This window comes from Leucoraja erinacea, chromosome 2 (assembly GCF_028641065.1).
Source record: "Leucoraja erinacea ecotype New England chromosome 2, Leri_hhj_1, whole genome shotgun sequence".
Classification (NCBI taxonomy): Eukaryota; Metazoa; Chordata; class Chondrichthyes; order Rajiformes; family Rajidae; genus Leucoraja; species Leucoraja erinaceus.
The window spans coordinates 85,564,199-85,591,643 of record NC_073378.1 but is presented as its reverse complement, the minus strand read 5'-3'; the positions used below and the strand labels follow the sequence as shown (position 1 = coordinate 85,591,643).

Genomic DNA, 27,445 nt, shown 5'->3' with positions numbered 1-27,445 from the left:
GCATGGTTTTGTACATTGGAGGTGGTGTCTCACAAATCTAATTGAGTTTTTTGAAGACATGACCAAAAATGTCGATGAGGGCAGAGCTGTAGATGTTGTATACATGGATTTCAATAAGGTATTCAACAAGGTTATGCATGGAAGGCTGCTCTGCAAGGTTAGATCACAAGGGATCTAATGAGAGATAGCTGAATGGATAGAAATTTGGCTTCATGGAAGGAAGCAGAGGGTGATGGTGGAAGGTTGCTTCTTGGACTGGAGGCCTGTGACTAGTGGTGTGCCTCGGGGTTCAGTCAAAAAGACATTTGGTACATTGGCCTTGATCAGTCACAGTATTGAGTATAGAAGTTTGGAGGTCATGTTGCACCTGTATAAGATGTTGATGAGTGCATTTATAGTATTGTGTTCAGTTCTGGGCACCAAGTTATAGGAAGATATTGTCAAGCTGGAAAGGGTACAGAGAAGATTTATGAGGATCTTGCCAGGACTAGAGAATCTGAGCTATAGGGAGAGAGGTTGAATAGGCTGGGACTCTATTTCCTGGAGTGCAGGAGGATGAGGGGTGATTATTGAGGTGTATAAAATCATGAGAGGAATAGATCAGGTAGATGCACAGAGTCTCTTGCCCAGTGTAGGTGAATCAAGGACCAGATGACATAGGTTCAAGGTGAAGGGGAAAAGATAGGAACCTGAGGGTTAACTTTTTCACACAAAAGGTTGTGGGTGCATGGAACAAGCTGCCAAAGGAGGTTGTTGAGGCTAGGAGTACTCCAATGTTTAAGAAACAGTTAGACAGGTACATGGATAGGACAGGTTTAGAGGGATATGGACCAAATGCAGGCAGTTGGGACTAGTGTAGCTTGGACATCTTGGCCGGTGTGAACAAGTTGGGCTGAAGGGACTGTTTCAACACTGTATCATTATATGACTCTATGACACAGTAGGACAGACTTTTCTGAAGAGATGGAATGGGTGACGTTTCAGGTCGAGACCCTTCTTCAGACACAACCCAAAATGTCACCCATTCCTTCTCTTCAGACAAGCCTGACCTGCTGTGTCATAGTCATAGAATGATACAGTGTCATTCCAGCGATGCTACTTGTCCTGCTGAGTTCCTCCAGCATTTTGTGTTTATCTTCAGTGTAAACCAGAAACCGCAGTTACTTCCTAACAAATGTTGCAAGATTTTCAGAGGAATGGTAATAGAAAACTTCAATTATCCTGACAGATAAATGAGGAAGATAATAATAAAATGGTGTAATGAGAGGAAGGAATTCATGAAATGAATACAGTAGAATGTTCTTGTTCAGCACATTTCCATCCCAAAGAAGAGTTTGGAATACCTTTAATCTTGGGAAACTAACTAGGATAAACAATAAAGAGGTATACAATTGATTATGAGAGTAAAGAGCAGGAAATATAAATAATGAGTAAACACATGTATAAGTAATTCCGAAAGAAGTAGAAATACTGAACAGAGGGCAAAACAGGGGAATTAGTCGGAAACAAGGAAATAGCAGAAATATTATGTTGATGCCTTCAAGGCATCTTGAAGGCATTAATATGTCATTAATTAAAGACAAAAGGGATGGGTGTTAAAAGGTTAACAAAATATCACTGTTGAAAAATATTGGGCGAATCAGTGGGACAAAACCTGGGGTTGTATCTGGGCTTTTCAGAAAGATGGCTGCAGACAATAGATGCATTGGTTAGGACTTGTCAACATTTTCTAGGTTCTGAACGGGTACCAGCAGGATTGTAAAATTGCAAATGTAACTTCCTTATTCAAGAAAGGGGACAGGCAGAATACAGGAAGCAGCAGTTCGATTTCAGTCGATGGGGAATGCTGAAATTAATTATTAAGCAGCAGCAGGACATTTGCAAAGTCAAAAAGCAATCAAGCATAATCAACATAATTCCACAAAATGGAAATTGTGCGTGGCAAATTAAAGGATGGGACACAAAGGGTGTACACGTGCATTTGGATTTTCAGGAGGCAACAATAAAAGATTGGAAAGTTGGGGTAATATGGATAGGGGATTGGTTAACTAACAGAAAACTCACAATACTGTAGGTAATTTTAATGTTAGTGACTTGCAGTGATAGGCTTACCACATGGATAGTACTGGACCTCAAACTATCAATGACTTTGATAAAGTTTATTGAGTTTAGTGAGTTTATTGCAAACAAGTTTTCTGACAATACGATGATAGTAGAAAGGCAAGTTGTGAGAAGTTTGAAAAAAAAATTGGATAGGTTAATCAGTAGGTAAAGAAAATGGGAAATGGTATGTAATAAGGGGGAAATTGCAACATTATCCACGTTTTCTTGGAAGAAGAGGAATTGCTGACATAAAGAGAGCTCACAGAATGCTGCCATCAGGGTGTCTGGGTACCAGAAGGCTAGCATGCAGATGAAGCAAGTAATTAGGACTTCCTTTATTTAAAAAATAATAGAATATAAAATGTAATGTGTCAGCACAGGACCTTGTTAGACTACAATTGGATTACAGTATAGATCTTTGATGTGCTTACTTAAAGAGGAACAAACTGGCAGTTCAGATGCTGTATATTGTGTCTACTCATGGGGTGCAGAGGTTGCCGTGCGAGGAATAATTTTTATAATAATGAGAGGTGGTCTTGAAATTTATAAGAATATGAGATGCTGTGACGGGGTGGATGCTGGACACGAGGGTGGGCATGCTGGAAGAATAACGAGGTAATAATAAATATTTATTTATATAGCTTTTCAGGGCAAAGTTTACAGAGATGATAAATTAATTGAACAGATCAATGCCCATACTCAAAAAAAGAGAAAAAAGAGAAAAAGAAAAAAGACACAGAAACAGTACACTATAGAAATCAACATGAAACGTCCCCCCACAGCAGATTCAGTGAGGGAAGGCACCAAAAATATTTCTTTCCTCATTCCAGAGGGGCAATGGCCTCCCTCAGCCAGCCCGGTGTCTTCAGGCCCTCTGCCGTGAAGCACGGCGTCGGTGAATCCTGTCAATGAAGCGGCCGCTTCCCCCCCGAAGACTGCAACGACCAAAGTTCACAGGCCGCGCTGGCCGAACCCCCGACACTGGCGATCTCGGATCTCGGATCCCAGGCTCCGCGGTGGAAACAGTGCCCCGAGATTACACATATCTTTAGCTTTCCCGCTACTTGTAGATGTAGAAACACCGCCGTCTAAAAAAACAATGTGCCAAGTTCGACTAGGCCGCACAGAGAGGGTCAACAAACCGCATCTCCGACCAGGTAGGACTGGGGTTAAAAATAATTTTCCCCCTTCCCACCCAATGAAATCAAATACCATCTTCATCGCCATTTGTGATATCTTGACAGCACATTTTACTGCTGACAGAACAGATCCCAGCTGTCTGTGGTTTATAGGAGTAACCCATCTTAAAACAAGCATAGATTTTTTCTTTGGGGCAAAAAAACACTGCCTGAGTATAACTTTACTATGGTAAAATGGCAAAATAGGTTGGTTAGAAAGGCTCAGCAAATGGGTGAAATGAAAGGGTCAGCATACCCATGAAGCAAAGCACATTTTGTACACAGATCCATTACATTTAGTTTTTTTAGTTTGGAAAAAATGCTGAGACCCTTCTTCAGCGGGTGAGGCTGTTGTTTTGGGGTCAAGACCCTTCTTCAGACTGATGTGGGGGGGGGGGGGCGGGAAAAAGAAAGAAGAGACGGAGACAGTACGCTTCTGAGAGAGCTGGGAAGAGGAGGGGAAGGAGGGAGAAAGCAAGGACTACCTGAAATTGGAGGTCAATGTTCAGACCTGTAATAGCGCCACCTTTGGTTGGAGGATTGTAAATGATTGAATAAACCACAGACAGCTGGGCAGTCATGTTCTGGTCAGCAGTAAGTTAACTTGTTATTCTGGGTCTGAGCTCAAGATATCACAAATTGGCGATGAAGATGGGATTGTGGATTCTCCAGCTTTAATTGGTTGTGTAGATATGGAATTCTACAGAGGCACGGAGAAGGTTGCATAACTTTTGGTTTCAGGGAAAGCTGAAAATCTGGTCACAAAGTTTGTATTCTGTGAGTGTTAAAAATCCAAGATGGCAGTGCCCATTGGGTATATCGGGCGATTAGGTGAGTTCCAGCAAAGCCAGGAAACGTTCAGTTGGTCAACTGGAACGAGATGTTCCTGGTTCGCAAAGAATTCAAGTGTCCGGAGGACATAATCAAGCAACATCCGAAGGTGTTCGGTGACCAGGGAGAGCCAATCAAGGGGTACAAAGCGAAAGTACACATGAAGCAGGAAGCGACACCAGTGCATGGCAAACCATGTGCTGTACCGTATGCACTTAAGTACTAGGTTGAGAAAGAACTGAAAAGACTTGAAGCTGAGAACATTATCAGTAAGGTAGAAAGTAGTGAATGGGGCAACACCCATTGTAGTTGTACCTAAACCTGATGGTAGTGTTAGACTTTGTGGGGATTATAAGATAACCGTAAACCAGGTACTTGAAGGTAGCATACCAGATACCCTACCAACGGCAGAGGATTTGTTTAGCACCCTCGCAGGCCGCCAAGACTTCACAAAAATGGACTTGACAAATGCCTACTTGCAGTTAGGTGTGGATGACAAATCCAAATCCAAGCTGACTATCAACATGCATTTGGGATCGTTTCAGTTCAATAGGCTCCCATTTGGCATATCATCAGCCCCAGGGATTTTTCAAGGGGTGATGACACAAAGTCTAGAGGGAATTGGAGGTGAGGTGTGTTACCTGGATTACATCCTCATCTCAGCCCCTGTCAGGCAGACACATGATGAAAGGTTGGAAGTGGTACTCAAACGTCTTAAAACACACAGTGTAAGAGGGAAAGCACAGAAGTGTGAGTTCTTTCAGAACTCGGTGGAGTACTTGGGTCATTAGATAGACAAGGATGGTCTACACCTCACCAAGGGTAAAGTGGATGCGATCAAGAACATGCCCACTCCCAGAAACAAATCTGAGATCCGATCCTTTTTAGGATTAGTGCATTATTATGGGAAGTTTGTGCCAAATCTGTCCACCTGTTTACATCCCTTGAACAAGCTCTGGAAGTGGACATGTGAACATGTGAATGTGATCAAGCTTTCAAGTCATGTAAAGCTCAGTTGGCAGAGAGTACAATGCTTGTTCATTATGATGTAAATAAGCCAATGAAGTTAGCATGTGATGCTTCACCATGCGGTGTTGGTGCTGTGATCTCTCATGTGATAGAAAATGGAGAGGAGAGGCCAATAGCATTTGCGTCTAGAACACTCAATGCTATTGAGAGAAATTATGCGCAAATAGAGCGAGTGGCTCTTGCAGTGATTTTAGGCGTTAGGTGGTTTCACAAATACTTATATGGTAGAAGGTTTGTAATCGAGACAGATCACCAGCTGTTGACAGTGATCCTAAATCCAAAAGCACACATACCAACTCTGGCAGCAGCCAGAATGCAAAGATGGGCATTGATATTGTCTGCATACCAATACAATATCCAGTATTGCAAGGCAGCAGAGCACAACAAAGCTGATGCCATGTCTAGATTACCTTTGGAATCGTAGGTTACCCCAAACAGAGAGGTTTTATTTCTCTCATGTAGATGTTACCTATCACTTCAGGGAACATTCGGAAGGCTACCCGCACTGACAGACTTTTGTCAAGAGTGCAGGAATATGTTAAAAATGGATGACCAAACAAATTGCAAGATTCAAGGGCAGAACTGAAATCATTCTTTGTACGTAGGAATGAACTCTCAGTAGACCAAGGGTGTGTCATGTGGGGAGCGAGAGTTGTAATCCCTGAAAAATATGGAGTAAAATTGCTTGGAGATCTTCATGATCAGCATTTGGGAATGTGTCTAACAAAGAGTCTGGCTAGAAGCTATCTATGGTGGCCTGGTCTAGATAAGGACATAGACCAAACGGTGAAAGAGTGTAGCACATGTCAAGCAGTTGGAAAGAAGTATTGCTACAGCCATGGAAATAGCCAGCTAGAGTGTGGCAAAGATTACATGTGGACTTTGCAGAGTTAGATGGACAACAATTGTTCATTGTGATGATAGTCACTCCAAGTGGGTTGAGGTGTTTCCGATGAACAAAACGACATCCAGCAAAACAATAGACATTTTGCAAGGATTGTTTACATCCTATGGATTTCCAGAGGAAATTGTGTCAGATAACAGACCACAATTCTGTTCACAAGAATTTGCACAATTCATGAATAGGAATGGTGTCAAACACACTAGAGTCACTCCATACCAGCCCGCTTCAAATGAAGCAGCACAACGCGCAGTGCAAATTGTAAAGCGTAATTTAGTCAAACAACTGCTGAATGCAAGTCCAAAGAAAAGAGTTGTCACTGTTTCACAAACTGGTTAACTTTCTGATTACATATCGAAACACACCTCACACCACTACTGGTCAAACACCAGCTGACCTGTTCTTGAAGAGAAAACCCAGAATAAGGTTTTCACTGTTGAAACCAAATATGGCTCAAACAGTAGAAGAGAAACAGGAGAAACAAAAAGCATATCATGACAGGAGTAGAGTAAAGGAAAGGAGTGTTGAGTTGAATCATAAGGTAAAGATGACAAACCATCATCACAAGTGGGTGAAGTGGTTAACGGGGAGTCTGGTGAGAAAGTGCAAACCACGGACATACTTGGTCAAGATGCTTGGAAGTGGAAAGGTGAGAAAAGTACACATTGAAAATATCATGTCAGAGCTCGAAATGAATGGTTGCCCGGGTGCCAATGGCAACCTAAAGTCCCGCCGGGCAACCTAAAAGCTGTGTCATTTTGCCCGGCTTAGCAAGCACCCGGGACACCTGCCGTTCAACTCTCAGCGGGCCCCCCTCTCTATCTCTCTCTGTCACTCTTCGTCTCCACCCGCCATCTGTGTCTGGGCCGCCAGGCTCCGCTCTATGATCTTTGGTCAGGTCTCGGGTCTCCGCTATCCGCTCTCCGACCGCTCCTTATCCGCCGGCACGGCCGGCCGCCTTGCACATGCGCACTGCCACGACCTGCACATCCTCCTCCTGCACATGCGCACAATCACGGCCAGCCCATCATTGGCCGCCCTGCACATGCGCACTGCCACGGCAACTGGTTGGCGCCGGGCACTTTCTCCCTCCCTTTGCATTGTGGGAGATCTAGTCGCCATTGCTGTCAGGGAGCAAGAGTTACTCCAAAAATATTCCAAATGGAATTTAAACTGGAGGTGGTGAAGGGTCCACCACAAAACTCTGAACAATAACAGCCCATTGCACTCTATCTGTTTATTTATTGTTTATATATATGGTCTATGGTATATAGATACACTGAACTTTTATCTCCTGTTCTGTATTATGTTTACATATTCTGTTGTGCTGCAGCAAGCAAGAATTTCATTGTCCTATCTGGGTTACATGACAATACATTTCTCTTGACTCTTGACTTGGACTTAAGCAAAAAAACGTTCTTGGGGGAAAAAAGAGCTACCTTAAATTTACTTGCGTCGGGTTGGGTAACTATGGTAGGGCGAAGACTATTCCATGCTTTAATTGTGCGGGGGAACTCCATGGAGCAGCCAGCATCTCTGGATAGAAGAAATTGGGTGACATTTTGGGTAGAGGCCCTTCTTTAGACTCCCTCTGGGTTTAGTGTTTTTAGTTTAATTTGAAGATATAGTGTGGAAACAGGCCCTTTGGCCCACGCCGACCACCGATCACCCATATACTAGTTCTATCCCACACATTAGCGACGTATGTCAAGAGTCAATAGTTTATTCTCTCATGTCCCAGTTAGTATTATGTAAACAATGTTATAAATGAAAAACTAAAACAGTGTATATTTATATATGAATATAAAACTATATATATATATGTGTGTGTGTGTGTGTGTGTCTGTGTGTGATATATACACACACACACACACAATTTCCCTCCTGGGATTAATAAAGTTCTATTGTTATAGTATCGTGTGTGTAGGAAGGAAGTGCAGATGTTGGTTTAAACTGTAGATAGACACAAAAAGCCAGAGTAACTCAACAGGTCAGGCAGAATCTCTGGACAAAAGGATAATATTACATTTTGGGTTGGGTCTGAAAAAGGTTCCTGCACACCTTTGGAATGTGGAAGGAAACAAGAGCACCCGGAGAAAACCTATGTGATCAAAGGGAAAAGGAGCAAACTCCATATAGACAGCACCCATATTCAGGATCTATGCCGGGTCTCTGTCAGTTTTAGGCAGCAACTTTATGGCCAATGTACTGCCCCATAGTCTTGAACTGAATTAAAATGTACAGTAGCTGTAAAGGGGGGCATAGCGTCACTTAGAGATTTAAGACTGAAAATGGATAGTTTCTTATTTTTAGTAACCACAGTTATCAACGTATAATTTTTTGTGTGTTGGAAAATAAAATATAGTGGCACAGCTGGTAGACTTGCTGCCTCACACGCCAGAGATCAGTGTTCGATCATGTCCTCGGGCACTGTCTGTGTTGTATTTGCACATTCTCCCTGCAAGCGTGTGGGTTTACTCCCACATTCCAAAGACGCATTGGCTTTGTAGGTTAACTTGTATCTGTAAAATTGCCCCTAATATGTAGGGAGTGGGTGAGGAAAGTGGGTTAACAGAACTTGTGTGAAAAGGGAGACAAAAATGCTGGAGAAACTCAGCGGGTGAGGCAGCATCTATGGAGCGAAGGAAATAGGCGCCATTTCGGGTGGAGACCCTTCTTCAGGCTGGTGAGAGGGTGGGGCAGGGGGGACGGGAAGAAGAAAGGAAGAGGCGGAGACAGTGGGTTGAGGGAGAGCTGGAAAGGGGGGGAGAAAACAGGGACTACCTGAAATTAGAGGTCAATGTTCAAACCGCTGGGGTGTAAACTGCCCAAGCGAAATATGAGGTGCTACTCCTCCAATTTACGGTGGGCCTCACTCTGGCCATGGAGGAGGCCCAGGACAGAAAGGTCTGATTTGGAATATGAGGGGGAGTTGAAGTGTTGAGCCACTGGGAGATCGGGTTGGTTATTGGCAACTGAGTGGAGGTGTTGTGCAAAGCGATTGCCAAGACTACGCTTGGTCTCACCGCGGTTGATCATACGCTGAATAATCCAACCACTTTTTTGTTTGGAAGTGGAAAGAAATAATAGAAATTGCATTCATTGCAACGTTTAAAAAGAGTTGAGATACTGTATTATAATTTTGCTGCATGTCATTGTGGTATATATCATGTCTTGGTTGGTGAATATGTTTAGTTTGTGACTTTATTTGATGCAGAAATAATATGTGAATGCTTCATTGAGCATAATTCCGACTGGTAACTACACACTTTGTCTGCGCACATTATCGCATGCGTCATGCAAGCCGTCTTAGATGACCACCTAAACTGTCATTTGGCAACCTAAAAAGGTGCGTAGGTTGCCCGGCTAGCAACAGAGAAAAAAAGCTAAGTGAGAGCCCTGCATGTCTACGCAAGCACAGACAAGTTTTCAACCAGATCAATTTGACGTCAGATAATTTGGTTACCACACAAGTACAGGTACAAACGGATGAACCAGAAATGGTACAAGAAGGTACACAAGATTGAGAGATTGAACTAGCATGAAAATGGAGGTTCAAGTGTGGTTGACAGTCCAACCAAATGACTGATGGATGGAATTATGAATCTATGTCAAAAGGTAAACTTGACTCAAAAAAATGAAAAGGATTCTAAACAGGAGAGGGGGGGGGGGGGGGAGGGGGCGGGGGGGGGTGGGGAAAGAGGGGGGGGGGGGGGGGTTGGAGGGGAGAGGGTCTGGGGGGAAGGGGGGGGGGGGGGGGGAGGGGAAATTGTGACAAGTGGGGGTATCTGGTGGGGGGGGAAGAGGAAGAGGTGGGGGGGGGGGGGGAAGAGGGGGGGGAAGAGGGGGGGGGGGGGGGGGGGGGGGAGGGGGGGGAGAGGGGGGGGGTTGAGGGGGGGGAGAGAAGAGAAGCCGCCTTTCTGAGATGCCGAGTGTGCCGTTTCGTGATGTGGAGAGACGCGTACTGTACAGAATGCTCCTACACATTCTGCACCTCCTTGCCTTCGTCTTCCATCTGGACACGCCTCGGCAGTCTGCGTTACCACCTGGCAGTGGGGGCGGTCCCCAGTGGAGGTCTCTCCAGGAGGGAGTCTTCTCCCTTTACATGGGGGACCTGAGGTGGAGAGTGTTGCACAAAGCGGTGGCGTGTAATAAACATTTGAGTCGGATCACATGCTCGCCGACCGCCTGTAACTCCTGCAGCGAGGAAAAAAATGTGTTCCACGCGTATATGGAGTGTGTGAGGTTGCTGCCCCTGTATGTTTATCTGAAGGGGCTGCTCCTCAAGTTTTGGCTACATTTTAGTCCCACAATCTTGGTGTTTGGACACAGGGCAGGGAGCTGGGAGAGCCGATCGGGGGGTGGGACCTTCCTGGGCCTTGCCAAGATGGCCATTTGCGGTTCATGGCAACGGGCGGTCAATGGTCACACCAGAGTCAGCTGCCCGCCCCTATTCCGGGCCTACGTCCATGCTCGCGTGTCCCTGAAGAGGGGACACGTGGTGTCCACGGGGACGCTGGAGGCCTTCCGTGTACGTTGGTCGCCGTGAGCGGTCGACAGCATTGTAGATAAAGATTGCACCATTGTACTATAATGACTGCTTGATGTATTGTAACCATTGAACGTTTATGTACTTTCAGTACACTGTAATATGCAATTGCTGAATAAAGTTCTTGGAAAAGAACAAAAAAGGGGAAAAGAGAGAGAGGGGAGAGAGAGAATGACATGAAAGTTTGTTTGCTCAAAGAGAATAGTGAATAGTTCATTAGTTGCAACTGAACAGAGTGAGTAAGAACAGATGAGAGGGGAATAAGAAATTCTGGGACAATAAACAAGCCTTCATCATGCTCTGCATGCCAACAGATATCTGGCAAATCATATCATTATCAACATAAACTATAATCAAAACGATATTTTACAACTGTGCAAGAGTGTGCCCAAACCTCGAGTTTCGATCTCCTGAATGCACATGTCCACAACCATAGGTCTCTGTGTGTTGTGTGCTTTTACCAGCGTTGTCAGGTCACAACTGTACACCTTCTTGATTCTTTTGAGGTCAGGCTGACAGTCATTGGGTACAAATTTCGAACACTGCTTATGTACATTCAAGCCACAATCTGAAACAACAATAAATGCAGGTATAAGTGCAAGATATTTTAACTTAGAAACACTTACTGCAGTTTGTAAAACTTCTCAGAGGTCCAGTACCTGGAGAACATCTCCTGAATCACCAAATTATACATTCAGTATTGACCAGTTCATAGCAAAGCACTATTGTGCAAAATGCTTTCAACTTTCAAATAAGCTTTCAGTAAGGAGGAAGTGCAGTCAATGTCTGACAATCTGGTATGTTTAAGACTTTGGGGGAACTGGACTGGTAGACTTTCCAAGCTAATGAGTGATATTTCCATTGATGTTGCTACTTTAAATGACTTATTTAAAAACAAAAGTTGCACAGTATGATAATAACATTTCCAGTAAATCGGGTTGGTGGAAAGCCAGCTCGAGAACTGGAACTCCAAAAGTGGAAGGAGAGCGATGGAGCCGAGCCAATATTGAGTGGAAAGGGAGTGTAGCAAACATTATCTGTGAGCCAGATGCTGAACCATCAGATTTCCAAATAGTCAGATATTGGAATTCTAATGTAGTGGAGAACTTTTCCATTTGTGCTTTCTATAAATGTTTTTCATATTGTCAAACAAAGTGCAGGACGCCATTTGGCCCATTGAGTCTAATCTGACTCTCACAATGATCGGAGTCTCCTCCACTTATTTTCTAGTGACCATGTTTTCTGACAATCACATATATCATAACATAAGCAATTTACAGTGGCTACAGCATATCTTTGAGAAGTGCGAGGAAAACAGAGCCTTGGAGGAAACCCATGTGGCCACGGGGCAAACAAACTCCATGCTAGCAGCACAGCAGTGCAGCGGTAGAGTTGCTGCTTTACAGCACCAGGGACCCAGGTTTGATCCTGTCTGCACGGAGTCTGTACGTTCTCCCCGTGACTTTTCTCCGAGACCTTCGGTTCCTCCCACACTCCAAAAACATTCAGGTTTGTAGTTTAATGGGATTGGTATAAATGGACAAAATGTCCCTAGTGTGCATAGGATAGTGAAAGTGTGCACGGACTCGGTGGACCAAAGGATCTGATTCTGCATTATATCTCTAATCCCAAAACTAAACTAAGACCGATTGAATCCAGCTTGCTGGAACTCAAAGGCAGCGATATTAAATGCCGTACCACTGTGTTGCCCACTGCACAAATAGATGGACCAGTTTTGCATGCCCAGAAAGAAAGAAAGAGTTAAGTCTAGCTAAAAGATGGAATATAGGAAATCAAAAAATAGCCTATAAAGCAAGCTGGATTGCATTTCACCTGTATTGTAACAAAGAGCTATCAGTGGGTCAATGGTTTTTTCCAAACCTTTTTTCACACTCCAGGGTAAAAGGGCAAGATTAATTTATTTTTACTTTTATAAATTCAGTTTCTTCCAATTATTTTTACAGTTTAGGATTAGTATTACAGTTTAAAAAACATACTGATGACCTACCGGTAGTTCTTCATTTCAACCTTGTTACAATGCTGGTGAAATGTAATCCAGCATGCATTATAGGCAATTTTTAAACTAAATGTACAACAAAATTGTAACAAATAGATGGTTTCAGATTTATATGACACTAGACCATGTGCGGACCTGTTGGGCTCATCCCCCTAGGCAATATTCCACCACTGACCCATAGCCCCCAACTGCGCAGGCGCGGCTGAGGAGTTCCCGTTGTGACACCAGCGATCCCCATTGTTACACGAGTCACGGGAAACCCTCCATCAACTGCGCCTCGCCATCCCTCTTCCTACCCCTATCCTCCTCCATTTCCCCCTCATCCCCAAAACTCCCTCTTCACCCTCCCTCTTCTCTCCCCTCTCTTCCTTCCCTCCCACACTCCCTCCCTAAATCTCCTTTCTCCCTACCCTCAGTCACTCACTCCCTCCCTGCATAGCCCCCCTCCCCTCCCTACCCTCCCCCTATCCTCCCGCTCCCCCACCCCTCACCTCCCCCTAATCCCACCCCCACTCAACTGTCCTCACCTCCCTCCTCTCCCTCTATCCCCTCTCCTCCTCACCTCCCCCACTCTCCCTCCTCACCTCCCCCACTTTCTGCTCCATCTCCCTCCCTACCCCCCTCCTCTCTCCCTATATCCCTTCTTGCAGACGTTTGCAGATGACCCAAAGCTGGGTGTCAGTGTGAACTGTGAGGAGGATGCTATGAGAATGCAGGGTGACTTGGACAGGTTGGGGGAGTGGGCAGATGCATGGCAGATGAAGTTTAATGCAGATAAATGCGAGGTTATCCACTTTGGTAGCAAAAACAGGAAGGCAGATTACTATCTAAATGGCGTCAAATTGGGAAAAGGGGAGGTACAATGGGATCTGGGGGTCCTTGTTCATCAGTCTATGAAAGTAAGCCATGAAGGTACAGCAGGCAGTGAAGAAAGTGAATGGCATGTTGGCCTTTATAACAAGAGGAATTGAATATAAGAGCAAATAGGTCTTTCTGCAGTTGTACAGAGCCCTAGTGAGACCACACCTGGAGTATTGTGTGCAGTTTTGGTCCCCTAATTTGAGGAAGGACATTCTTGTTATTGAGGGAGTGCAGCGTAGGTTTACAAGATTAATTCCCAGGATGTCGGGACAGTCATATGCTGAGAGAATAGAGCAGCTGGGCTTGTATACCCTGGAATTTAGAAGGATGAGAGGATATCTCATTGAAACATATAAGATTGTTAAGGGTTTGGATGCTAGAGGCAGGAAACATGTTCCCGATGCTGGGAGTCCAGAACCAGGGGCCACAGTTTAAGAATAAGGGGGAAGCCATTTAGAACGGAGACGAGGAAACACTTTTGGTGGTGAGTGGTGAGTCTGTGGAATTCTCTGCTTCAGAGGGCGGTGGAGGCAGGTTCTCTGGATGCTTTCAAGAGAGAGCTGGATAGGGCTCTTAAAAATACAGAGCCAGGGGATATGGGGATAAGGCAGGAACGGGATACTGATTGGGGTTGATCAGCCCTGATGACATTGAATGGCCCTCGAAGGGCCGAATGGCCTACTCCTGCACTTATTGTCTATTCTCCCCCAATCGCCACCTCCCCCCTATCCCACCCCCCACAATGAAAATCGCAATGTTTTTTAAAAAAATTGAATTCTAAATGAAAATCGCATTTTTGTTTACAATAACCTAAACACAATGTTAGCTGTTATTGAAAACGGAAGAATTTGAGGTTTTTTTTTACATCACAATTTTTTATGTAATTGAGATTCGGGATCCCATTGTGATGTCATTGTAATGCAGCAGACGGGCAGGGCAAGTGGAAAAGTGGTTTTAAAAGTGATTTTTGTAAAGTTTAAAATGTCAATAATTTGTAAAATATACCATCAATCTGAACAAAATTTATTTCAGTTACATCACAGTACAATGGTGGGTAACGTGGGTAAAAAAATATAGCCCTATCGTGCACCGTTTTGGCAGGGTTTTGGGATATCATGCATGCATACAAACAAACAAACAAACAAGATGAGACCTTTTGTATAGTTTAGATATATAGATATTTTACTGCAATATTATATTTATGTTAAGAAAAAGGATCTCTTGTGCAATTCACATTTCATGAATCTGCAGCACAATTGAAACATTCCACAATGATAAAGAGGAATGAGAAAGTATTCTGTAGTTCAAATTGTGTTTTGTTTCTAACCAATGATGTGTAACACATTACTGAGAAACATTAACTTTTTTTAACTCCTATCAGACCAATTAAGGCAGTCCTCAATGTTCAGGTTTCACTCGTTTGCACAGTATAATTTCCATTTCAGACAAGTTTCACTTGGCATGAAAAGCGGTTCTGCAGGCTGACAGAATACTCCTTGTGAAAATGCAAATGGGACCAAATGAAAATAGGGATGTACAAATAATTACTTATAAGAAATTCAAAAACATTGGCTTGTACGTGAATTTTACCAAACGTAGGAATACCAAGTTTGAAACGTTAACACTGAGAATTAAGGTGAATGAAAATTCAAATTAAAAAATCATGCTGCATGTTTTTTTAAATACTCGGGAACTGTGTTCACATAATGACAACATAATCGCATGCATCATTTGAAGAACCAGGAAAACAGGTTGAAAGTCCAGGTGCGACAAAGGTTCACCTGCATCTCCTCCAACCTCATCTACTGCATCCGCTGCTCTAGGTATACTTTTTCTATATTGCACCTTTCATTGTTGCACCCTTTTTAAAATACCTCAAAGTTTTTGATACATTTTGGCATACTGTGAATATTTTAATATTTTAAATAATGTATGTCTATTGTCTATTTTTATTGGTATGTTGTCTGTCTGTGTTTTTAATATTACTTGCACATTTGGAGTATGGGGAAACGTAATTTCGATCCTCTGTGTAACTACTGTTGCATAATTGAATTGACAATAAAGTTTACTTTGACTTTGACTTTGGTGTTCAGCTGATTTACATCGGGGAGACTAAGCGCAGGTTGGGCAATCGTTTCGCCGAACACCTCCGCTCAGTCCGCAATAACCAACCTGACCTCCCGGTAGCTCAGCACTTCAACTTCCCCCTCCCATTCCCAATCTGACCTCTCTGTCCTGGGTCTCCTCCATTGCCAGAGTGAGCAACAGCGGAAATTGGAGGAACAGCACCTCATATTCCGCCTGGGGACCTTGCGTCCGGATGGCATTAACATTGAATTCTCCCAATTTTGCTAGCCCTTGCTGTCTCCTCCCCTTCCTTAACCCTCTAGCTGTCTCCTCCCACCCTCCCATCCGCCCGCCCTCGGGCTCCTCCTCCTCCCCTTTTCCTTCCTTCTCCCCCCCCCCCCCCCCCCCCACCCCCCATCAGTCTGAAGAAGGGGTTCGGCCCGAAACGTCGCCTATTTCCTTCGCTCCATAGATGCTGCTGCACCCGCTGAGTTTCTCCAGCAATTTTGTGTACCTTCGATCTTCCAGCATCTGCAGTTCCTTCTTGAACTCTGAAAGTCAACAGTAAGGGTTTGCTTCAAACAAAGCTAACAATTCCTAATATTGGGAGGGGATAGACAGAAGAGAGGGAACCTCGGAAGAAAGCTAAAAAATGCAACAGTTATTTTGGTGAATTCTGTGATTCTGGATTTAACCTTAGGTTTCTCAAGACCAAATTAGGTTGGATATAATTCTGAAGATATTGTCATGGGGACCTGACCTACTATCCGCCCTGCATCAATAATCACAGAATATCTTCATCTCAGTTACAACGCTAATGCCACCTTGGACCTGACTTCATCAATATGGAATCCGGACCCCAATAGCTGGATCATTCTCAGCGGGTGCGGTGTGGTTGCTTACCTACACAAGTCGCAGAGTCAAACTAAATGTCTGCAGTCACTTGGCACCCAATACGAACGGTTTCAACATTGGGATGCAATGACAGAAGTTATGGTACAGCACATGGACAGACTTGATGGCAGCTTGGGCTACCAGAAAACTCCCTTTGCAGTGCGTGGGTCTCAAAAGGAAGCACGAAGTCCAGTGCTTTGAGAGGCACCTTTTATTATGTTCCTCCCGGTTGTAGGGATGACCAAACAAGAGAAAGATGGCACCCAAACCCATGCCTTTAAACCCTCTGGCTAAGGGCCGCCTCCGGAATGAACCACTCCCGTGCCGAGGGGTTCGACAGTATGATGGCACGACCCTTGGGAGCCGCCACAGGACCCCCCCCCCCTCCAGAACCAGAGGCATGAAACGCACTGGCGGGCGCACGACCCGGCCGGCCCGTGAGCGGAAGTCAGCCGATCGTGGGGCTTGCGGGGGCGTAGGTGGAGGGACCGGCGGGAGGACAGGTGGAGTGACAGGCGGAGGGAGCCATGAAGGGGGGGCGCCCTCGAGGCCGAGGTTGGGCAACCAGCACCGGCTGGTCAATGTCCAGGTGCGCCGGCTTCAAACGGTCAATCGACACGGCCTCCGGCCGGCCCCCCATGTCCAGGACAAAAGTCGACTGCCCGTGTTCTAGCACCCGGAACGGGCCCTCGTACGGCCCCTGGAGTGGCGGCCGGTGGGCATCACGGCGCAGGAAAACATACGGGCAGTCCCTGAGGGCTGATGGCACGTGTGGGCGAAATGTCCCATGGCGGGACGTCGGGACGGGCGCGAGCCTGCCAACTCGCTCGCGAGGGCGCTTTAGGGTGGATGAGGGCGTTCCCTGCTGTCTCGGCGCCGACGGCACGAACTCCCCGGGCACCGTGAGTGGTGACCCGTACACGAGCTCCGCCGATGATGAGGCCAAGTCCTCTTTGGGAGCAGTCCGGATGCCCAGCATGACCCACGGCAACTCGTCCATCCAGTCAGGGCCGGTGAGTCGTGCCTTCAATGCCGCCTTCAGCTGCTGGTGGAACCTCTCCACCAGACCGTTAGCTTGCGGGTGGTAAGCCATGGTGTGGTGTAGCTGCACCCCCAGCAAGCGAGCCATGGCTGACCACAGCTCGGAGGTGAACTGTGGCCCCTGGTCTGAGGAGATGTGCGCCGGCACCCCGAAGCGAGCAATCCAGTGTGTGGACAACACACGAGCACACATAGCCGTTGAAGTATCGACCAGCGGAATGGCCTCCAGCCACCGCGTGAAGCGGTCCACCATTGTAAGAAGGTGGGTGATGCCCCGGGACGACGGGAGAGGCCCTACAATGTCTATGTGGAGATGGTCGAACTGCCGGTGAGATAGACCAAACTCCTGGAGAGGCGCACGGACATGGTGCTGGATTTTTGCCGTCTGGCACGGGATGCAGGTGCGAGCCCAATGGGCAACCTGCTTGCGCAGACCGTGCCACATGAAACGAGCGGCCACTAGTGCCGTTGTCGCCCGGATTGATGGGTGAGCCAGTCCGTGGATGACCTCGAACACTCTCTGGCGCCAGGTGGCAGGGACGATGAGGCGCGGCTGACCAGACGACACATCGCACAGGATTGTCACTGCCCCGGGACCGAGAGGGACACCCTCAAGGCGGAGGCCGGAGATGGCAGTCCGGTAGGCGGGCACCTCATCGTCCGCAAGCTGTGCCTCTGCCAGAGCAGAATAGCCAATTCCGGGCGCCATCTCGAACACGGCAGTGATAGCGGGGCGGGACAATGCGTCGGCCACCCGGTTCTCATTCCCCTTGATGTAGCGGATAGATGTTGTATACTCTGATATGTAGGCCAATTGTCGCAGCTGTCGTGCGGACCAGGGGTCGGAAACCTTCGCCAGGGCGAAAGTGAGCGGCTTGTGGTCCGTGTAGGCGGTGAACGGGCGGCCCTCCAGGAAGTAGCGAAAATGGCGCACTGCCAGGTACAGAGCCAGGAGCTCGCGATTGAACGCGCTGTATTTTGACTGCGCACGGTTAAGGTGCCGGCTGAAGAAGGCCAGGGGCCGCCAACCTCCGCCCGTCAGCTGCTCCAGCACAGCACCAACTGCCGACTTTGAGGCGTCCACCGTGAGAGCAGTCGGGGCATCTTCCCGCGGGTGCACCAGCAGTACGGCCCGAGCAAGGGCCTCCTTCACGCCGTCAAAAGCTGCCCCTGCCTCGTGGGTCCATTCAACGTTCTTGTTCTGCCCACCCGCCAGAAGTTGATACAGAGGCCGCATGATGTTGGCCGCGGATGGCACGAAACGATGGTAAAAAGCCACCATGCCGTCAAACTCCTGCAGGCCACACACCGTGCGTGGGCGGGGAAACCGACGGATGGTGTCGACCCTGTCAGGCAGGGAAACCGCGCCTTGTGCAGCCATGCGATGGCCGAGGAGGTCAATCTCGGTTACACCAAAACGGCACTTGTCGAGGTTGATGGCCAAACCATGCTCGCTGAGCCGCTGACAGAGCTGCCGAAGGTGGGCGCAGTGCTCCTGCTGCGAGTGGCTGGCCACCAGGATGTCGTCCAGGTACACGAACACAAAATCGAGGTCGCGACAAGCCCCGTCCATTAGGCGTTGAAAGGCCTGCGCAGCGTTCTTGAGGCCGAACGGCATCCGCATGCACTCGTAAAGTCCGAATAGCGTGATGATTGCCGTCTTGGATATGTCATCCGGGTGAACCGAGATCTGGTTATAACCCCGTACTAGATCCACTTTTGAAAAAAATTGTGGCCCCAGCCAAATGGGCGGTGAAGTCCTGGATGTGGGGTACGGGGTATCGATCCGCTGTTGTTGCAGCGTTCAGCCGTCGGTAATCCCCACAAGGTCGCCAGCCCCCGCTCGACTTAGGGACCATGTGGAGTGGGGACACCCAAGGGCTGCTCGAAGGGCGGACGATCCCCAAGGTCTCCATTGTGCGGAATTCCCGCCGTGCCAGACGCAGTTTATCCGGCGGCAGTTGGCGTGCTCGTGCATGGAGTGGTGGGCCGGTAGTCTGGATAAAATGCACCACTCCGTGACTGGGGGTCGATGATCGAAACTGCGGGGTCAGAATGTCTGGGAACGCGGCCAAGATTCGTGCGAAGCGGGAGTCCACGGACACCGTCCCACCGGTTGACCCAAGCGCAACGTGATCGGCTCCATCGTAGAGGCGTTGACCAAACGCTGATGCCTGACGTCCACCATGAGGGAATGCGCCCGGAGGAAATCGTCCTCGAGCAATGGCTGGGAGACGTCGGCAATGGTGAACCGCCACGAGAAATGGCAGGAGCCGAACACGATCTGAACCATGCGCAGTCCATATGTGCGGATGGGGCTGCCATTCGCCGCGGTGAGGACGGGCCCCCGCTAACCTGAACGAATGTCGGCCAGCGAAGGGGGCAGGACGCTGAGCTCCGCCCCAGTATCCACGACGAAGCGGGTCCTGGAGTGCCGATCCCAAGCGAAAAGGCGGTGAATTTGCCGGCTGCCGCGGGGACTATTGGCAGCCGGCCCAGGCGTCTCCCGGGAACGTGCACGGCTGGCGGCATTGTCGTGCTGCAGCACCCCAGTGCTGATGGAAATGGCACCAGCGCCTCACGTTTGTGTTACTTGGAGCTTGCAGGTGCAGTACCCCTCACTGCCGCTGGGGGGCGATCGTACGGGCCGTCGGGCTGGAGCTGTCACTCCTTCCACAGCTCCCCCGCCCCACCGGAGGAAATCGGGAGCTGCGCGGGGTGACGTCATCGGCGCGCCTGCCGATGGCCAGCGCGTTGACGTCATCAGGGCGCGTCGGCCTCAGCGCGACCCCGTCTCTGCTGACGGCCAGCGCGCTGACGTCATCAGGGCGCGCCATCCACAGCGCGTCGGCGCGCCTCCCGAGGGTCCTGAGGTCAGCAAAGGAGGCGTCTGTGAGCTGCAGACGGATGTAGGCCGGCAGCAGATGCAGGTAGTTGTACTCGAACAACAGGCACGGCATGTGCCCATCCAGTAGAGCCACCCTCTCCTTTAGGAGGCTAGATGGCCGTCGGTCGCCTAGGCCCTCCATATGCAGGATCCTAGCAGCACGCTCCATCCTGCTTAGGCCATAAATCTGGAGCAGGAGCTCCTTAAGGCCGAGATACTTATCAGTGTCCGGGGGGGCTGCGAGGAAGTCCGTGACCTCTTCAACCGTGTCCTGGTCGAGGGCCCCCACCAGGTAATAGAAGCGGGTGGCATCGACCGTGATGCCCCACAGGTTGAACTGGGCCTCCACCTGCTGGAACCAGATGAGCGGCCGGGTGGTCCAGAAGTTGGGCAGTTTCACCGAGACCGCATCCAGAGACAGGGCCGGGCTGGCGTGTGAGGAGGTAGGGCTTTCTCTTCTCTCCATCATGACGCCAATGGAGCGTCGGGGGTCACCAATGTGGTGCGTGGGTCTCAAAAGGAAGCACGAAGTCCAGTGTTTTGAGAGGCACCTTTAATTATGTTCCTCCCGGTTGTAGGGAAGACCAGACAAGAGAAAGATGGCACGACAGTATGATGGCACGACCCTTGGGAGCCGCCACACCTTTACAGTTTTCAAATGTCTCCAGTTATCAATCAGTTGAAAACCGTAGAACAAAAAAAATAATTAAGAAACACAAACTATCGTACTTAATGAAAATTATTAAAGCTCTATGAAACAAAAGAAAGAACCCCCCCCCACACTAAATTCACATTATAGATGGACAGTTGATTAATTTCAGTGGTGCTAGATGTGCCAGTTGCTGCTGGGGTAAAGCTGAGGATCCACATACAAAGTATGGCTGGTCCCTTGGGTTGAAAATGTACTAAACGTTGCCAGAGGACCAGCGCATGCACCTCTGACCTGCACAAACCCCACTTTCATTCGGAAATGTCACAAGTGTTGCAGCTGACCAGTGATCCTCTGTGAACCTGCTGGCTGGCTGCCTTGTAGCAAATTTCAGCCCAACAATATAATCGAGTCCAGAGCTTTCAGCTTCTGTGGTATGGGTGAAAGCATTTGTTTCAAGCACAGATTAAGTGTCAAATGTTTTCTGGATCCCAAGTGTCTTAACAAGACAGTTTGGATTTTATATAATTCCTTTAATATGGTAAAGATCCCAAGGCTGCATCTAAGTTGGTCAAAGATACAAATGTGATTTCTGGATTGTGCCAAGTCAGTCCACCGCTTCCTCTAATTAAAATATGACATAATGCCACATCAGAAAATGTCAAGAACAATGAAGAGGGAACTTTAAAGCAGCGTCTTAACATGAAAGTGGGGCTGAAGGTGAGAATTAAAAGTACATACACCATCAGCAGCTTAAAGCCAACTCTACTTGAGTAATTACGTTTGTGGATGATCAAGAGGCTGGAATTAAAGGAGTGCAACTATAATAGTGGTCTGGTACGGTAGCTAAAGTTACAAACAGGTCTCCAGAAGGATGTTAAAATCAAAGCATTACTTGTACATCAACTAGTACAGCTTCCAGTGTCCATGAGGCAACATGGAGCTGGAGCAAACTGAGATAAAGACAGCAGAGTTCTGGATCAGCATAAACTTATGGGTCTGACCCTTTGTCGGCATCTGCCGGCAACTGGACCCCCCCTACGACAATGACTACAACCTACTACCCAGTTGACATAAAGCTACCGACAACGAGCGACCCATTAGGACGTACACCTATGATCACACTTAGGACAACCTACGTCCACCCACAACAAGCTACGGCAAGGTAATACAATTCAGTCGCTGGTACCGGTCGCTGGTTGATGTTGGTAGTCACCAATGGAATTCACCGGTCAGCACCGGCGACAACCTACGTCCCCCTGGCAACAACCTATGACAGCACCTGCATCGGGAGAAGTCAAGCTACGCTCATTGGCACCAAGCCAATTGTTGCCGAAAGGTTTTAAACATTTCAAAATCCAGGGGCGACCAGAAAAACACTATGATTCTTTGGGTGACCGAGAAGACGACTGATGACCATACAGGCGACACCCCGGCTCACGACCATGTGGCAACAGCCTAGTTGCCTAGAAAAATCGCCAAAGTGGGACAGGGGCAACAGCGTGTGAAGACAGGTTTACTGCTTTAAATGCATCCATTAAGCAAGTTATTGTGCAACATTGGTGCACAGCTGCCATAGCTGCTACCTGGCAGCTGCAGTGACTCGGATTCAATCCTGCCACTGGCGTTGCTTCTGTAGAGTTGCCCATTCTCTGTGTTGGTATGAGTTTCTCCCATGTGCTCTGGTTTCCTCTTTCCTCAAAGACACATTGGTAAGTGAATTGTAATGTAAATCGTCCATTGTGGAGATAAGTAATAGAATATGTGGCGAAATTGCTGAGAATGTGAAGATGAATGAGTTGCAGGTAAAATTAAAGGGAGATTGAAATTGCTCTGTGCAGCCTTCAAAGACTCGATGGGTTAAAGGAGACTCCTTCGTCGTCATAATGACATATGAGAAGTTGGGAGGTAACAGTTCTTCAGCAGCAGATGAGGTAAATTGGGAGGCTCTCTTTATGTTATTAAAAAACGTACAGTATGATACTTACAAATAATAGAATTAGACGCCTGTAATAATATATCTTCCTGAATCCAATTTTGAAAAGTCATGCATATACGCATTTCCTATCTGTAACACACGTCCTGATCTTGTGGTTGTTTTATTAACGACTTGCCAATCTAAATTCCTGCATTCCCTGTTATTTTGGGTTGCAACTGTGCAAGTTTATTATGTTGTGAATGAATGACCTGGCGACCAGCTGGCTTTTGTGTAGCCTGTAAAAAGAATGTTTATAGTCCTACGCTGAAAAGCTCAAAGTTCCCCACCCATTATTTTTATTCTATAAAATATTTCTTTCTTTCCCCATGTAGTTCTTCTAACTTCTGCACCATTCTACTCTCTTTGCAATTAAATCATGTAGCGCCATCACAAAACCTCTCTCACAAAATAAATGAAAAAAAACTTATCATACTGTACCTCCGGCTGACAATAGAGCAAAATTGTGGAAATCGCCAAAAAAGATTCTCTATCAACTTAATTTCATTGAAAAAAAAAAGTTCTTATCATAGTTCTGCACAATTGTCAATTATTCAACAATGCAGAGGTGATCTCACAGGTTATGGAATATTATGGAATATTAAAATCCCCCCACACAAAAACAATGGTTATCTAATCTCTCCTTAAAATGTAAGACCTCCAGAATAGGCTATGTTTCTGTGTTTCCCTTCCATCCACAAAACTAAGTTTTTCTGTTAACATCCTAGATCCAGATGAACAGAATAGCTATTAAATTAAATGCTCTTAATTACCTGTTAATTAAAAAAATCTATCTTATGCCTTTTTTTCATTTCTCTAATGCTACACTTTAACAACCCTATTCCACTTTAAGGAAGCAATCAGTTCTGATGGAAAGACATCCTGACAGAGTTTCCCTCTCGACGGGGACGGCTTGTCTTATGAAGCAATAAGTTTTTATTTCATTTTGTGATGTTCCCTCGCATTCCTCTCCTCACCTTTCCTGTTTTAAAGGACACTCTCCTGCTGCACATTGGATCAAGGCAATGTAACAATATATTAGTTTTTGTTTTGGTTTCTTTTACATTGTTATACTTCTCCCTTTCAATTGATATAGATTTTAAGACTACTCCCTGCAGTATTTTTACTGTAAAAACATAATTCAAATAAAAACAAGTTTGACTTGTTGTAGTCAAACATCATTTAAACAGCATCATAATATGAATATCCCATTTCATGTTTGCTGAAATCCTAGACAAGATTTTTCGTAAAATGCCTAAAGATGCTAAATAGCTCTTAAATGCTGTTAAAATAAAATTTCCAGAATAAAGACAGAAAAAGCTGTCATTATTACTTTCTATGTTCTTTAATTATTGTTCATTTGGATCTTGAGAATAAGAACACCAATTTCCTCAATTTGAATCTACAATGGCATATTTCAAACTATGTAAGTATAATTCACCAATTTTAGTTGCTTGTGCGTACATCAATGAAAATCAAGGATAGTTCCTGGAAACTAAATGTTAATTACATTTGTGCTGCTAAAGTCTGGCCATGCTGGAGCCAACAAATCATTGTGTCTGAAAATCTATAAATGGGGATTGGATGACTCAATGGGATACTGTGAATCCTATTTAAGCTGTGAATCCAATATGTCCACCCTTACAAAATATATCCTTATTTCTATTGTAAGAGAATACAAATTACACTTTTAATTTATTATGCTTAGCAGAATATTTGTTTTGAAAAATAAACTAAAATAACATACTGGAAATAGAGATTTGTAGTTTTACAGCATGGAAACAAGGCCTTCGACCTAACGTCCATACAAAACAAGACACCTACCTGGTCTAACACCACTTGCCTGCATTTGGCCCATATCTCTCTCAAATCTTTCCTATGCATGTACCACACCAATTTTTTTTTAAAAACACAGTAATTGTACTTGCCTCTACCATCTCCTTTGACATTTGTTCCAAATATCCACCAACTATAATGTGCAAAATCTGCTTCCAAGATCCTTTTAAATCTTTCCACTCTCAATTTAAACTTAGGCCCTCCAGCTTTTTTTAGACTGTGCTATCCTGGGTAAAGACTGGCGGGCAGTGACTAGTGGGGTACTGCAAGGCTCAGTGCTGGGACCCCAGCTATTTACAATATATATTAATGATCTGGATGAGGGAATTGAAGGCAATATCTCCAAGTTTGCGTATGACACTAACCTGGGGGGCAGTGTTAGCTGTGAGGAGGATGCTAGGAGACTGCAAGGTAATTTGGATAGGCTGGGTGAGTGGGCAAATGTTTGGCAGATGCAGTATAATGTGGATAAATGTGATGTTATCCATTTTGGTGGCAAAAACAGGAAAGCAGACTATTATCACTAAAATGGTGGCCGATTAGGAAAAGGGGAGATGCAGCGAGACCTGGGTGTCATGGTACACCAGTCATTGAAAGTAGGCATGCAGGTGCAGCAGGCAGTGAAGAAAGCAAATGGTATGCTAGCTTTCATAGCAAAAGGATTTGAGTATAGGAGCAGGGAGGTTCTACTGCAGTTGTACAGGGTCTTGGTGAGACCACACCTGGAGTATTGTGTACAGTTTTGGTCTCCAAATCTGAGGAAGGACATTATTGCCATAGAGGGAGTGCAGAGAAGGTTCACCAGACTGATTCCTGGGATGTCAGAACTGTCTTATGAAGAAAGACTTGGTTTATACTCTCTAGAATTTAGGAGATTGAGAGGGGATCTTATAGAAACTTACAAAATTCCTAAGGGGTTGGACAGGCTAGATGCAGGAAGATTGTTCCCGATGTTGGGGAAGTCCAGGACAAGGGGTCACAGCTTAAGGATAAGGGGGAAATCCTTTAAAACTGAGATGAGAAAAACTTTTTTCACACAGAGAGTGGTGAATCTCTGGAACTCTCTGCCACAGAGTGTAGTTGAGGCCAGTTCATTGGCTATATTTAAGAGGGAGTTAGATGTGGCCCTTGTGGCTAAGGGGATCAGAGGGTATGGAGAGAAGGCAGGTACGGGATACTGAGTTGGATGATCAGCCATGATCATATTGAATGGCGGTGCAGGCTCGAAGGGCCGAATGGCCGACTCCTGCACCTAATTTCTATGTTTCTATGATAGTCATAGAGACATACAGTATGGAAACAGGCCCTTTGGCCCAACTTGCCCACACCGCCCCTACCCTATCCTACCTATGCTCCTTATCTATCTACAGCTGAGTTTCTCCAGCACTTTTGTCTGTCTGTCTGTTTGTCTCTGTCTATCTATCTATCTATCTATCTATCTATCTATCTATCTATCTATCTATCTATCTATCTATCTATCTATCTATCTATCTATCCTATTACTAAAATTCTCATCTTGACCACTTCCTGTCTACGTTGTAAATACATTTAAGAAAAAACGGTACCCTATATCGCGATGATTTTTTCGCCATGTTACTCTCCTCCAATCGCCCAAGGTTTTTTCCGATCGGTAAAATAATAAAAAAGTTATGAATGTTTAAAAAATCGTGAGATCAGCAAATTGGTCTTCGGGCTTGTCAGTCACCATGATGAAGGTAATGCCCCTTCTGGGGCAGCCAGGAGAATAAAGCCCCAGAGGCCGGACGACCGTGAGTGAAAGGTGAGTCCAGAACTGTGAGTCTATGACATGAATGAACTGAACTGTGAGTCTGCACTGTGCTGCTTGAACTGAATGAAGGGTTGGTCTGCACTGTGCTGCTTGAACTGAATTGAAGGGTTGGTCTGGGATGTGCTGCTTGAACTGAATTGAAGGGTTGGTCTGCACTGGCCTGAGTAACTGAGTTGCCAGCCCACCAGGCCCGAGTGACTGAGCTGCCAGCCTGGCCCGAGTGGCTGAGCTGCCAGCCCACCAGGCCCGAGTGACTGAGCTGCCAGCCCAAGAATCCATTCGGCCCACAATGTCCATACTAGCCCTCTGGATACCAGTCCCTTCGGCCCTCATCACCCATACTAGCGCTCCAGAAAGCCCCCCCCCCCCCCCCCCACTGGCCATCAATATTGGAATTGGTGGAGAGGTGGAATATTGCGTTGGGGGACCAGCCCTCCTGTGTGAACGGGTCCCACTTAGTCTAGTAATTTTATAAATGTCCAAAAAGTCACCCTTCAGCCTCCTTCACTCCAAGGAATTGTGCCAGCCTGTCTCTCCTTACAATACAAGACATCCCTCCTCTCCAATCTTTCCTTAAAATACCAGCCCTCCTGTACAGGCAACATTGCTGTGGATCTTTTCAACACCCCCTCTAGCTTAATGACATTCTTCCACTCAACCATACTATCACCAACTAGATACTAGTCCTGACCTACATCAACCTCATTGGAGACTCACGAGCTATCTTTAATCAAATTTTACCTTGCACTAAACATTAATAACCATATAACCATATAACAATTATAGCACGGAAACAGGCCATCTCAACCCTTCTAGTCCGTGCCGAACACGTATTCTC

General features: G+C 46.3%; 1 protein-coding gene across 1 annotated transcript in view; it reads right to left on the bottom strand.

The window, feature by feature from the left end:
* The window catches only part of chn2 (chimerin 2), a 251,788-nt gene that overhangs the window by 13,315 nt on the left and 211,028 nt on the right, over window positions 1–27,445 (bottom strand). The window contains exon 9 of the mRNA XM_055660074.1: window positions 10,986–11,159. Within this exon, the coding sequence (XP_055516049.1) occupies window positions 10,986–11,159 (174 nt within the window). The remainder of the gene's footprint in view (window positions 1–10,985; window positions 11,160–27,445) is intronic.